The sequence below is a fragment of the Toxorhynchites rutilus genome, chromosome 1, assembly GCF_029784135.1.
Source record: "Toxorhynchites rutilus septentrionalis strain SRP chromosome 1, ASM2978413v1, whole genome shotgun sequence".
NCBI lineage: Eukaryota > Metazoa > Arthropoda > Insecta > Diptera > Culicidae > Toxorhynchites > Toxorhynchites rutilus.
The window spans coordinates 113,534,428-113,549,763 of record NC_073744.1 but is presented as its reverse complement, the minus strand read 5'-3'; the positions used below and the strand labels follow the sequence as shown (position 1 = coordinate 113,549,763).

General features: G+C 41.0%; 1 protein-coding gene across 1 annotated transcript in view; it reads right to left on the bottom strand.

Annotated features, from left to right (window-relative positions):
• The window catches only part of LOC129763547 (uncharacterized), a 69,311-nt gene that overhangs the window by 15,809 nt on the left and 38,166 nt on the right, over positions 1–15,336 (bottom strand). The window contains exons 3-4 of the mRNA XM_055762739.1: positions 13,866–13,959; positions 9,516–9,553 (exon numbers count right to left, since the gene is read on the bottom strand). Coding sequence (XP_055618714.1) covers positions 9,516–9,553; positions 13,866–13,959 — 132 coding nt within the window. The remainder of the gene's footprint in view (positions 1–9,515; positions 9,554–13,865; positions 13,960–15,336) is intronic.

The following is a 15,336-nucleotide window of genomic DNA, read 5'->3' as shown; positions in this document are numbered from 1 at the left end:
AAATTATGCCTCTCTCATGGAAACTCTCGTTCCTATTAAAAAACAGGAAGTGGGTTATATCTATGGTATAACCGCAAGGGTGACGTAGGTCCATCGTTGATTTAGAGCTCATTTGTTTGAAGTAGAATCTGAATTCATTCTGAATGAATGAATATTTGGAGAACTTCGAAAACGAGAGCGTTACAATGGAGGCACAAGGTTTTATGCATCCAATATTGGATACGGAAATATCCTACTGATGGGGTAGAATAATCTTCAGAAGCTATCCTGTTAATTGCGATTGATTGAAAAATCACAAAACCAAATGTATTTGGTCACAGTGTTACATGGATAGAAAACATTCAAATAAACTCTTTCACATGAATGTAATTTTAAATTCCCAGAGGAACTGGCAGATTATTTTCCAGATCTTTCTCGATGCTGAATGACATCAATGGAATGAATTCCGCGCGTGTATGTGTGTGTGTGTGTGTAGCGGCTGCTTCGAGATCTTCCCGGGGAACCGTTTGTGGCATCAGTCTCCACCTGATGGATTCCCTTCTGGCCTAAGGTGCACAAACAGGCTCTTGGTGACACCGTTCATCCGCGCTTTCATGATAAACGAAGAGCTTCACCACAACAGCGACAACATGCTCCAATCGCTGTTCAATTTGAACTGAGTGGATTTCCGAGCGGCGCTCGCTTATATACCGATTGGTGATTTCAATAGCCTGTTTTGAAAGCATTTTTAAGACTATTGAAACAAGTTTTTGGATCAGAAAGTAACAAGTATAGAACGCGTAGACATTTTATCTTTCGAATGAAGTGTTTATCATACCATTTCGTTCAGTTGTTTAGGAGCTATTAACGCTCAAAATCTCGGTCTCCGGCGTAACGCTTTCGTTTTCGAAACTTTGATTTTACACCCCGGTATAGAAATGAAAGACGTAGTCCTACGTCAAAAAAACTGGAACTGTTTATCTTTTCTCTTGAAGCATCAACTCGCTGCAGAATACGCAGTGGCAGATGGGCTGCCTACGTTCTCGGGCAACCCTGAAGCGTAGCTCTCATCCATCGCCACTTATGAAAAAACTAGATATTGAAGGCAAATCGTATCCCTTGTGTCTGAGTTGGACAAGGGATCATCAACGCCAGGAAACGAACTCTGTGAAGCTGCCGTTGATAATTCCGGAGTGCATGACATGAGTACATACTGGATACCGGAAGTATACACCGTGAACAGTCTCGCTTTACCACGGCAAACCTTACATTCTGAATTCCATCGCAATGTTCTATCACGGATACTTATTGGTATGGATAATTGTCACCTTCATGTGTGCCCATGTATCGGACGATAGGGCGCGGAGCTACACAAGGAACTTCTTGCTGGACCGAATTGGAATACGTTCAGTTAAACCAGTTTTATCGAAGGACAACGAGTGAACCGAACAATTGTTGAAATCTCTGATCCATGCGAAGGAAGGACGCTATGAAACTGGATTGCTCTGACGGTACGGTGATGTTCGAATGCCAGACAGTAAATGGTGATAAAGCGGTGAACTTGTCCGGAAAAGCGAATACAACAGGATCTAGATTTAGCTGAAGCACTGAAGTAGAAAACTCCAGATTATGAGGAGCTGATGGAAAACCAACTGGCCAAGCGATTCGAACGCGTGTGTTATCCTCCAATATTCCCTGTTGTCAATCCCAATAAACCGGGAAAGTTGTGTATAGTGTAGTACTGAACTCGTTCCTACCAACTGGCTCAGACCGAAAAGGATATGCTCTCCTTTTTACTCTTGGGAAACACTTTCCAACATCATTTTATAATGTGGTGTAATATTATCACGCATTTATGCAACAGCACCAGTAGCTATGTGGATAGCGTGGTCGTGTAAAACAGCATTGCATTCCAGCCGGCCTTGGTTCGATCCCCGTTGACATCGTTTGGACCTTTTTTTTTGGTACAACCCCAAGCTGACGTTCAGTCAGAGAAAGAGATGTCTGCTGCTGAACGATATTTTATAGCTGTTACACAGATACGATCCGTTGCTGATGAAATCCACGGGAAAGAGAGCTCGAAAAAAGTGACACGCAAGGGAAATAAAAGTGACGTAGAAAAGACATACTTTTCTCAGGATGATGTTCTCAAGACAATATTCAGATGAACACTTGTCTATTGAATGAACATCATGCCGAGGGGTGTACAGATGTACGAGAATAGAGGTATATATTTGGACATATTATTTCGAAATATCACTTAACATACTCCACCCCCACCAACGTCTTCTTCAATTGGTAGAGGGCAAAGCTTACCTATCGATCTTTTGATTTCACCTTTTGCCGTAATCTGAGTAGCTACGCGAATGTGCTTGTCCGGTCCAGGATGAAGTTTGATCACTCGTCCCGTAATCCAAGTATTCGCTGGTAACGCGTCGTCTTTTACTAGACACAGTTGTCCAAGCGATAAGTCCGGTTGTTTCGAAGACCACTTTTTTGTCCGCTGTTGAAGGTTGTTGAGGTATTCAACTCTCCATCTATTCCAGAAGAGCTGAAGATTTTTCTGCACTTCTTCATATCTTGTCAATCGGGTTGACGATGTCTCACAAAAAAGTTTATCGGGGATGGCTGTAATTGGTCCGCCAACTAGAAAGTGACCTGGTGTCAATGGATTAGGATCGCGTGCATCCGTAGATAATGGAGAAATAGGTCTTGAGTTTAGACATCCTTCGATTTGTTTAAGTAGCGTTAGCATCTCCTCATATGTGGAGATTGTCGAACCTAGGACCCGTTTCATGTGATGACACTCATGTTTGACACTTTTAATGCCGGCTTCCCAGATGCCCCCAAAATTTGGAGACCTGGGTGGGATAAACTTCCACTCGATTTCTTCGACTGCACAAAATTTTCGCACTTCAGGTTCAATCTGGTTTTTAAATTGCTCGGTTAAACGTTGAATTTCGTTCTTAGAGCCAACAAAATTGGTAGCATTATCGCAGAAAATAGTAGAGCCTTGACCTCGTTGGCTGCTGAATCTTCTGAGAGCTGCAATGAAGGCGGGACTTGACAAGCTGCTTACCAGTTCTATGTGAACCGCACGCGTACGTAAACAAATGAACAGCGCAACATATACTTTGAGAGTCTTCTGAGTTCGTATAAAGTTTTCCTTGATCGTGAATGGCCCGCCAAAGTCAACACCACAAATTTGGAAAGGTCTACCTGGTGTTAATCGAACTTTTGGGATCTCTCCCATTACTTGATTAAGTGATTGAGGGTTATTTCGAAAGCTTCTTCTGACTAATCTTGATGATATGTTTCAGAGCATCCTTTAGCTCAATCATTGCCAGTGAGCCGATTTTTCTGTTGTCACGCGAAAAACAATTTTTCTTGAACCTTAAGCAATATGCCACCACTCGCTGCAGCTTTCCTATGCTTGAATAGCGCTCGAGTAAGGTATAATCCCTTATCGGACTTGCAATGTCATCTGGTTCCGATATTCTTTCTGTATTCCGTGTTATGAAGCAGTCTATCTGTTCCACTTCACTATGACTCCATAGTTGGTTGCAGTTTAATAGGAAATCAGGACCGGACCACCACAACGAATTTTTGGCCAACAATTTCACTGAAGAACCCCTAGATATAGGGTCCGCAGGATTCTCTCCAGAGCTAACATGGTACCAGTCTTTTATTGAGGTTCTCGCGTTGATTTCATTTACTCTGTTCGTTATAAACTGTGGCCGTCGCTTCGTTGGGCTTGCGATCCAATCCAATGTGACAGTAGAGTCTGTCCAGTAGTATACCCAATCAATTTTAACATGCACTGTTGCTTTGACCTTTTCCATTAAATGCACCAAGAGTGTAGCAGCTCTCAGCTCCATTCTGGGGATTGTAGTATTTTCATCCGTGTTTTTCTCACTTGTCGGCGTAACTCGTGATTTAGCACAAAGTAGTTGAATTTGAGCACCATTTTCTGTAATGGTTCTCACATAAATTGCTGCGCCATATGCTCTTTTAGCCGCATCCGAAAACCCGTGCAGTTCAATAATATTTTTATGGTTCGGTTCCGATGTCGTTATGCGCCTAGGAAATACGATATTATGAATTTCCGATATTTGAACACAGAACCATCTCCATTTGTCTGCTATCGCCTCTGGTAGCGGTTCATCCCAGTCCAATTTTTGTGACCAAATATCTTGCATTAGAAGCTTACCATGCACGACAAGTGGGCTGAGCATTCCGAGTGGGTAATAGATCTTTTGAATATCAGACAACACGTTACGTTTTGTGATCTTAGTGTGCATTTGAAGTTCACTTTGAAACCCAAAAACATCCACCTTAGAGTTCCATCGTAGACCTAGAATCTTTACCTCATCTTTTTTCCTATCATCGGGTACTAACGCAGATGAGTTTGAATTCCATTTGTGCATGTACATATCATGTACCATATGTTACTGTGTTGAGCCGGTATGTGGACACGGCTTCTTCGCTAGAGAATCGCCACAGAATGTACTGTAACTGACAATCTGTTTCGTGGACCAGAATTTGTCGAAACATTTTTTCGAGATCCGCAATCAACACGTATTTGGGAAACCGGAATCTGAGCAGAATGTTGAAGGTGTCCTGCTGAATCGTGGGTCCAGTCATTAGAACGTCATTCAGTGATAGACCACTAAAAGAAACTGCAGATGCATTGAAAACTACCCTTTATTTTGTGGTAGCGCTCTCAGGTCTGAATACTGGGTGATGAGGACTATAAAACACAGGGCCATTCAGTCCGTCTAAGTCCTTTTCGTTTACCTTGGACATGTGACCTAGTTCTAAATATTCAGAAATAAAGGTGCTATGGGCTACTTAAATGGAAATCAGGATCCGCTAAATTTACGTCTGAAAGATTCCAGTTATCTGTGTTCAAATCCTTCGGGGGAATGCTCCCGATTACATTGTCCGATACTAGCACTGGTATTGTCCTATGGTAATCGGACACGCGTGATTCGATAGAAATCCAACCTCTTTCGTGAACTGGCTGGTTGCATTGTCCAAAGCCATACACGTTAACTTTGGTCGTCTGAGTTGGTACTCCTAAACGGTTCATCAGCGATTTCGTAACGAAGTTGAACTGTGAGCCTGAGTCTAATAAGACTCGACCCAATATGGGGGCACGGTCAAGACTGTGAACCAATACTATAGCAGTAGGGAGAATGGATGCTTGTGTCGATGGATAAGTCTGCGTTATTTGTTCTGTATGAATATTTATTAAACAAAGTTATTCGTCTATCGCTCAATATAAACGGAATCTACAAGAACTACTCACTTTTCTCTTGATGACGTTTATCTGGTGGGTTGTCATTGTAATTGAAACTTTCTTTCTTCTCTCGGTGGATGGATGTATGATGCCTCCCATCACATTTGAAGCAGCCTCCGCTTCGACATTTATCTGCAGTATGGTTTGACTTGAGGCAATTGTAGCACAGTGCGAAACGCTTGATCATCTTCAGCTTTTCGTCTATAGATTTTGCACGATACCGATTACAGCCTCCAAGAAAGTGTTCCCCTCTGCAAGCTACGCATAATTGCGATGGTTTTGTGACTGACAGTGTCCGTCCTTCCAATTTAACCCTTTTCGCAGGAATATTGGTTTCCACATAAGATCTTTTCTTCGAAGGTATAGCTTCTAGCATTTGACAGCGGTCTGTGACAAAATTTTCCAGCATACTGTACGATGCAGGTTCTGTTCCTGAAGAGACAGCTTCCACTCACGACGGGTGGCTGGGTCCAGTTTATTGGTCATCAGATGAATCAAGATCGTATCCCACGACTCCACCGGTTGTTTCAAAATTTGAAGAAAGGGCATGTGTTTTCTAGCTCCATCGAACAGATGTCTCAGTCCATCGACTGATTCCACGTCAACTGCCTTGAGTTCGAACAGATCTCGAGTATGTTTTTGGATGAGTAGCTTAGGGTTGTTGTAGCGTCGCACCAGCATGTCATATGCAACCTCGTAATTTGCTTCCGTTGTGGGCAGTGAGTCAATCAATCCCAGTGCTGATCCACGCAACGAGAGTTTCAAGTATTCGAACTTCTGAATTGTGGCTAATGTGGTGCGCAGATGAATTAGAGCGTTAAATTTATCGAACCACTCTAACCAACTTTCACCGGATCCCGAAAAGACCGGTAAGTTTATAGTTGGCAAGCGCACGGTATCATGGCTCGCAGTTGCCGTGTCATGGGTTTTCTTGCTTCTTATGATCCTTTCGAATTCGCTAAGCCCCGATATGTATTTGATTTCCAGTTCGTCTCGGTTATTTGCTTCGTCGGGTAAAATTTGTTCCAGTGCTGTTTGATGTTGATCATAATTCTGGTAACAGTTCTTGAGCATATCGCGCCTTGTTTCCAACGACAGAGTATCGTGTTGGAACGCCGAGAAGTTTTCAATAATTTTGTTTATCCTGGTACAGGCGTGATTTCGCTGTACGATTAACTGATTTAAGCCTCTTCATCCGCAACCGTAACAACAACCTCCACGTCGTCGACTTCCGCCATGATTTAACATGTCAAATGAAATGATTACTTTTATTTTTTGTTGCTTGAGCCGCCATTTTATCTTTCCGGAAAAGAGCGTTTCCTTCTGGGACAACCTCTGATATCAAAGTCCGACCCGAATGTCGATTTTTATATTCACGAACACACAAGTTCTACGCTGCTCCCAGTGAGCTCAAATATGATTTTGATAAATTTAGCCCCGTTGGCTTGAATTTTCGTTTTCATCAAACCCACATGTTTGAAGCAATTTCGCATTTGCAAGAATATAGATAGATTTAGCCCCGATGGCCCAAACTCCATCTCGAAACTGTTCAGAAAAGACCCATGTGTCTTATTGAACGAACGTCGACCTGATTGTCGTTCCATTTTTCAGCTTGTTTGACGCCATTTTGATGAAAGTTTTTTGCATTCAAATGCTATGTGTTAAAGCAATTCGTTTTTCGTTATTTACCGACCCGTGTGTCGTTTAACTTGAAAATGTTGTTTCACTACCTATAGAGCTACTAATTAACAAGTAATTTATCTTACCGTCCGGTTCGATTATCCGGTTCGAAGGACCAAAAATGAACGATATTTTATAGCTGTTACACAGATACGATCCGTTGCTGATGAAATCCACGGGAAAGTAGAGATGGGCAAACCGCTCAAGAACGGTACGAAAGAACTAGTTCGCTGAAAAGAGTGAACGAGCGGTCGTTCTTTTTCAAAGAACGGTAGTTCTCCCCACGAACTGATTGCGAACGAACGGTTTGTGAACGAACGGAACGAATTGATTTCGTAAGAACGGTTTGCGAGTGAACTGTTTGTGAACGAACTGATTCCGTAAGAACGGTTTGCGAGTGAACTGTTTGAGAGTAAACTGTTGGAGAGTGAACTGTTTGTGAACGAACTGTTTGCGAGTGAACTGTATGGCAAAGAACTGATTGAGAGTGAACTGTTTGGAAACGAACTGTTTGAGAACGAAGTGTTTGCGGCCGAACTGTTTGCGAACAAACTAGTGCAGCTGAACTGATTTGCGCTGGACGGAATGGATAAATATAACGAGAACGCTTGTAAGGAAAATAAAACGATTTGTCATTTATGAGCAAAATGCATGTAACTCATGGTTTATTTTGTTAATGTATACTCAATTTTGGGTTAAAAATTAAATTAGATTTTCGTAGTTTTTAAAGCAAAACTATATATTTTCAATTTCATTTATTTTTTCAATTCCGCGTAACAATCATATACTTTCTGATTATCAGAAAAAACCTGGGGGAAGCTGGGGCGATTCATGGATTAGGTAAAAATAAAATATTATAGTGAGGGCATGTTGAGAAAAAAGTTTTTTTGTTGCTTTCAATTCATTGTTTGGCCTATTGCGTGTACGTGTTATCGTGATTGTTTGTATGATTGATTGTTAGTGACTTTTAAAGAGGCAGCTTATCTTTCCCCACTAAATTTCAAAAATATAAATCCCACACGTACACTATCCAATCCAACGATATCAATTAATAGCTGTCTATTGATGTTGGGTTTCTGCTAACATTCTATGTTGTTCTTAATACCGCTGAACGAAAGAGCGAAATAATGGTTCAAAAGAACTGATTCACTTAGATGAACGGTTAGTGAGTGAACCGTTCATCAAAGTGAACTGTTTTGCCCATCTCTACGGGAAAGAGAGCTCGAAAAAGGTGACACGCAAGGGAAATAAAAGTGACGTAGAAAAAACATACGTTTCTCATGATGAATACAATATTCAGATGAACACTTGTCTATTGAATGAACATCATGCCGAGGGGTGTACAGATGTACGAGAATAGAGGTATATATTTGGACATATTATTTCGAAATATCACTTAACAGCTCCCATGCATATGTTTTCTGCCAACGATAGTTTCGGTGTAATGCGCAACGGCTCCAGGACAAGTTCCCGAGGGCAGCTGGAGCACATAATTAGAGAAAATTACGCGATTCTCCAGTTTGGAGCCTGAAGTCGAGGCGATAAAGCTATCTGAAGGTAACCGATTTATTCACGTAGGTGCTTAAAATTTTAAGATTATGGTGGTGCACCATAAAAGTGTTTCCGAAGTGGAATACCGATCAATTACAGGGTCATATCGTACCTACCAGAAGACCTACCTTTTTATACTACACTTCAAACATATCTACTACTTATTGATGAAGGAGAAGACTGAAAGCTATAGCGTGATAGGTGCCAATCAGGAATAGTTATCAGTAGTTATCAGAATCCGCTTGGCGAACGACATCATGAAGCCTCACCAGTTTAAACCAACAAAAAAATTTCTCAGGGCGCGTGGCAGTGCGCATCAATGGAATGCTAGAGTCGACTGAGGCTAACGAGGGGAAGTAGATCCCGACGAAACTGAACGTTGCTGACTGAATAACAGAACCCACTCAGTGTGTTACACCACCTCGTCACACGTGTCCTGTTCAAGTGAGAAGACTTCTCTATATGAAAGTTGTTACTGTGTTATGTCACTTCGTGAAGCAATATCCATCGAATCTGCGCAAAAAAAAGCTATCGAATGAGTCCACCGTCACCAGTCCATTGACCGAAGAAGAGATTCAAAGATATTCCTGCAATTAGCGCTGAATTCGCCGCAGAGAAAGCTGTACTACTGGAAACGAAGATCGCACCATAGAACAACGCATTGTCGAAGAGTATCTTGCTATATGGGCTCAGTTCATTCCTGGATTGCTGCGAGTGGAAGGCGGCATACACGCATGTGAAGATGAATAGTAAAGCGCCCGATACTGTTGCCCAGGTGTAATTTCGCCGGTGTTAACCAGTGCCTTAGCTACCCTCGATCTACACATTGCATGCATGAGATTCGCCTGGCCAGGTGCTGATGTTATTCAAATACTTAAAACACGTAGTCCTGACCCTTACTCAACCACTGTCAAAATAATGTCTCAATATTTCCACTAAACCAGATAATTATAAAATAATCATTGTCAGACTCAATTTTCATTCAAAATTTATTCATACTTACATCCGTCACCGCATTCGTTTCCTGATTATTAGCATGATCTGGGAAGTCGTGTGCAATAAGAGATACAAGAAATTTGTTTTCAGTACATCTGTTATGTGTAGTATTGTAATCAAAACTAAAACAAAGCATTTATTATGAGTCTAATATGTTTAGATGCATTAGCAAACGGTGTTGGGACACAATTTTGAATATACCTCCTTCCCCTTCTCTAATATTTATTGTACTAGCAGATCAATTTGACTTGACTGCATTCAGCTTCAGAAGAATTTTATCATACTGAATTGGAGCTATGTCTCGGTTCATATTGTTGCGAAGGAACCAGAACATCGTTTTTCTATGGGTTTTGCTATTCGCAAGGCAATCTGGAGCACAGAAACCATGAAAATCATATAAGGAGTATGGGATCTTCATTCAGGAAGACCGCATCCACAATCGACACTTCTTCTTGGATGGTACTTGCGTTCCCAGTACAACTTTTCCCTTCTCAGCGTAGGTATTACTTGCGTCATTTTTATTAGTAGTACTTAGTATGCCGGATAGCACGCCTTGAATATATTCTGGAGTGACAAGCTCTAGAATACGCGTGGACCACAATGAAAGTCGGAAGAAATTTCTTTGACGAAAAATCCCCCGGCCACAACGGGAATCGACCTTGGTTTTTAAGTCTGTGTTAGGCAAACGCATTTCAGTCGGAACAAAAATACCCCCAACCTGCATGAATTTGCAATGCCATGTCACCCAGACACCTTGGTTCTGAAGTCTATGTTGGGGAAAGTCGGAACAAACATTCCCCAGACTTGCATGATTTTACAATGCCAATTTCCCCACGCTCCATGGATTTGAAGTCTGTGTTGGGGAAACACAATTCAGTCGGAACAAAAATACCCCCGACTTACATATATTTGCAATGCCAATTTCCCACGCTCCTTGGAATTAAAGTCTGTGTTAGGGAAACACATTTCAGCTGGAACAAAAATACCCCACACTTTCATTTGCAATGCCGCTTTCCCCAAGACTGCTTGGTTGTGATGGCTGTGTTGGGGAAACCGTAAATCGGGCCAATCAAAACGAGGTAGTTAGAGCGTTTAGATAACGCTTAACATTTTACAGTTATTCAATTGTTTATCTAATGATGAATAACATTTTATTAATTGCGATAGATGCGTAAAAATATTCCCTATCAATTGATGCAAACATCTTTCCGATACAGTAAGAAATGTTGGAGTTATAAGCATTTGGAATCTTTCATTTTTTCCTGCATGTTCTGCGTTTAGGTTTTCATTTTACCCCCATATACTCCGGTTAGACGTAGTCCCACGTCAAAATTGTAGATTTTGTGCCTGAACACTAGAATCGATGAACATCATCGATTTTTTCTTATGAATTAGAAAAAAACACCGCTCCCGAGTCACATAGAATGTTGGTGGTAGCTTGCGGCAAGTACGCTCTCGGCAAATCGCAATGTTAAGGGTGGTTCATGAAGTTCCAAAATGGGCGAGGAACAAGGAACGTCGACAGGATATGTACTCGCTGAGCAACTTCCCATTTATAAGAAAATGTGCGGGTATGATTCGATGACTAATTTGACTCAACAATTTTTTTTGCGAGACTGTCATGAATTACCTGACGGATGAAAAAAAAAGAAATGCATAAAGGCATAAAGGATCAGTCGCATCGAGTCATCGGATAAAAGTTGGGAATTGCGAATTCCACGGTGTCTGGTATCATAAAACGAGTCGAAGAACGTCTGACTGTTGATCGGAAGCGAAGCGAAAAGGAAAAAAACCGTCAGGTCAACGAGAACGATCACAAACGCGTGGTTGGGACCTTTAAACGGAAACCTAACGCCGCAGTTCTAGATCCAAAATATATATTTTATTAAGGCACATATGGCGTTAACCTGACGGGGCCGGGAGTTCATTATTTTGACAATTTTTGTCTTACGACTATGTTAGTAATATGTAACCGGTTACTCGCGGTTGGCTCGAGGTTAGTATTACAAAGATTCTCATAATTGGGATGTTGCAGTCTCCAGTACTTTGTGTGTGTGGCCGACACGGGATACTTCCTATTGGGGTGCAACTGATCATTAATCAGCGACGCCCCCCTAGTCTGTACCTCATATCAATCGTGGTGCATCTCTCTTGACTCGAGGAATCCAGGGTAGAATAGACTGGGCGGTAAAATCTTCAGCTCGTGTAGAGTTGTCATGAGCGGTACAACCTTTGGCTCTTGTTGAATGTTCAGTAGCCTGCACAACCTTCGACCTGTGTATCTGTAAAAAGTATGTGTATGTATTGCCACGACTAAGTAAAAGTTTATCGATTTGAAAGGAGGGATATGATACAGAGATACAACGGAGGAAACATCGTTTAAGATTCAGAAGTCCCCAAACCGTAACGAGAAACAAACTACGGTCGCAAAAAGTCGTGCTCGGAAGTTGTACGACCAGAAGTTAGCGAAACACGCTGCTGCGTAATGGATGACGAGGTCGTGCAGAAACTTATGGCTGGGGTTAAGGTCAAGGTTCGCGCATTCGAATATAGAAGCGAAATAAATTGAATGAATGATGCCAAAACTAACTTTAATTGTTTCTTTTTACTCCCTGAATATTTGGTGACAATCGGATAAAAACTCGAATTTCGAGAATGAATTTTGGGTGTGCGGCTTTGAAACGGTACACCCTTAGGATTTTCGACATGTACGGTGAATGAGTTAAATATTCTTTAAGGTGACAAAACAACCAAAACTAGTAAATTTCGATTGCTATGGCCTAATCTACCTATTGCATTTAGTACCTGGCATGCCGTTATTTAAAAAAGCTGGGGTGGTCCTGAGTCGACCCAAAAAGGTGGTCCTAAATAAATTCTCTGTTATTGCTCGTTTCATAGTTATTTAACACGTTCACTCAGACCCTTGTCATGAATGGCATGGCTCAGAGGGTGGCGTTTACTACCGGTAAAACGCATTTGATTGTGTATTAGATACCTTTGGTCAACCACCGCCCGCCGTCAGCGACGTGAACGTATTAAAGCATGTTTTTGCGTCTGTGTTGTAACTGTTTGTTACAGAATTGTCAATTTTTTTTTATTTATTGATGATGCTCTAAAAGTATTGTCCTCTTTTTGTAAACTTTTGTTTAGTTAGTATGCAATTTGTATGTAATTTGTTTGTAAAACCTGGTGAAATGGTGGCGTGTTGATAGAGCAAGACACAGCTAGGATTACGAGAGAAAGTCAGTGACAAAATACATAAAATGGACGCAGTACCACTTAAAATTGCGATGAGAAGGATCGAGGGAGAATCCGCTATAAAAACAGGGTTTTTTGGATTCAGGGATGGCTTTTCCTTTTCCTTTTTCTTTGGGTTTTTCCTTTTCCTTTTCCTTTGTCTAACTCCACTCCACTAACTCTACCACTCCATTGGTAGCTGATATATTTCCGGTCTTAGGGTTGTGTACAATGAACCGAAAGCCACCATCTTCGTTCCCAAAATGGCATCCGAATGCGTTATTCGTCTTCCCCTGTTAAAGTCCTTTCACCCAACACCCATATCGTAGGAGTTTTCCATCGCTGCCGGACATTCAGAGCCAGTATCAACGAACCGGAAGTCGAAACAAGTTTGTATTCGTTCCCCATTCGTCAATTATTTTCACCAATTACCTATATAATTGGTGGTGTATATCATTTCCGCCAAATTGGGAGTAGATTCGCTGTGAAAAATAGAGGTCCTTCTAGCATCATAGGAAGATTGGTTTAGGACCACCATGTTTGAAGGTATCGAAAAAAGGTACTTCCGATTTGATCTTTGTTTTTCCTTACAGTTAAACATAGTTAAACAGTTAAACTATGCGTTTTAATGACTAAATCGCAAAAAACGATAATCTTATGTAATGAATGGTCTTTGTTATTTAAGGGATCGGAACAGGGCTACCTTTCCCCATACAATTATACGAACTATTTCTAGAACCCGAAAATATGCGTTGCACTGGTTTGTCTGTGCCGCGGAAAAAAATCAGCGCAAGCGAAATATAAACTCAATTACAATGTACACATTAGGAAACCTTTTCTGTTGCAGGAATTGATATGAATCAATCTTCAAAGAATAGATTGATAGATTGATATGAATCAATCTTTCAAAGAATGTCTTGAACATGATTATGCAAAACACGTCATGCGTCTGGCTTCAGAGCGTTGAATACGTTTATATGGTGTGGGAAATCAGGATAATCACAACGCAGTCTACAGCGAGCACCACAACAAAGTAGCAAAATTAGTTTGTTGTAGCAAAATTCGAACAAATAACAATGAATATGTTTTGCTAATGTTTCTATAGCTAGAGAAAACTTACCTTCTAGCTTCGTTAAAGTAGCAGCGTTATTGTGTTGTAGTGATACTGATAAAAATACTAGAACTAGTATACTCGAGGTTCCGCTCCAAGTCATCTGTAATAAAAAGAACATTTTCCTCAATGATGATGCAAAAACATTTGAAAAATGATTTAAAAAACAGGAAGTGGGTTATATCTATGGTATAACCGCAAGGGTGACGTAGGACTATCGTTGATTTAGAGATCATTTGTTTGAAGTTGAATCTAAATCCATCCTGAATGAATGAATAAATAAATATTTGGGTGACTTCAAAAACGAGAGTGTTACTTTGAAGACTCAAGGTTTTATGCATCCAATATTGGATACAAAAAACCTTGTTCTGAAGAATAATCTTCAGAAGCTTTCCTGTTAACTGCACTTGATTGACAAATCACAAAACCAAATGTATGTGGTCGCAGTATTATATGGATAGAAAACATTGATATAAACTCGCTTGAATGTAATTTTCAATTCCAAGGGGAACTGGCAGATTATTTTTCAGCAACGATCATTTCTTTCCAGGTTTCCTCTCGATAACCAGCAAACGAAAAGAGTTGCGCGCGTGTATGTGTGTGTGTGGCGGCTGCTTCTATGTCTTCCCGAGGAACCGTATTTCGATGCTGATACTCTCTTGGTCACCTTCTCTTCTCCTTCTGATCGATCGGCTTTTCTGCGCTCCCTCACAGTTAAAACAAACTGATTGCATTTCAGGTCAGGTCAAGCCAGGTAATGAATACCTCGATCCCTCGCCGTTCAGCTCGTTCAGTAACGATGTTGTCTTGTCGATGTCCTCAGGCGTCGTGCACAAATTACGTAACGCAAAAATCCGGATTTTGAACCTCCCCCCCCCCCCTTTCGTAACGCAATTTCCTATCTCTAATAAACAGAAAGTAACGCAACATCTAACCCCTCCCCCCTTATCGCGTTACGTGATTTGTGCACGACGCCTCACGAAAAATGAATGGGTTTCACCACCAGAATATCATTTCAGTATGCTTTTCGTGCGTGATTGAATCGAGAGAAGGTGTGGTTTACGATGGCAATTTGGAAGGCAAACTAGAGGAGAATGAACTCTCTGAGTATGAAAATTTCGGCGACTGAGCAATAGAGCAATCGATTGAAAATTATATAATTTTGGCGATACGAAACATTTTCCGTTTTTCATGTTATGCATCCATTATTGGATACGAAAATATCCTACTGATGGGAAAGAATAATCTTCAGAAGCTTTCCAGCTAATTACACTTGATTGAAAAATTACGAAATCAAATGTATTTGGTCGCTGTGTTCGCCATATAATTAGAAAACATTAAAATAAACTCTTTCGCATGGATGTATTCTTCAATTCCCAGGCAACTGGCAGATTATTTTTCAGCAACGATTAGATCTTTCCGGAATTTTCTCGATGCTGTATGGCATCCAAACGAAAATTCTCGTTTCAGTTTGGCCTGC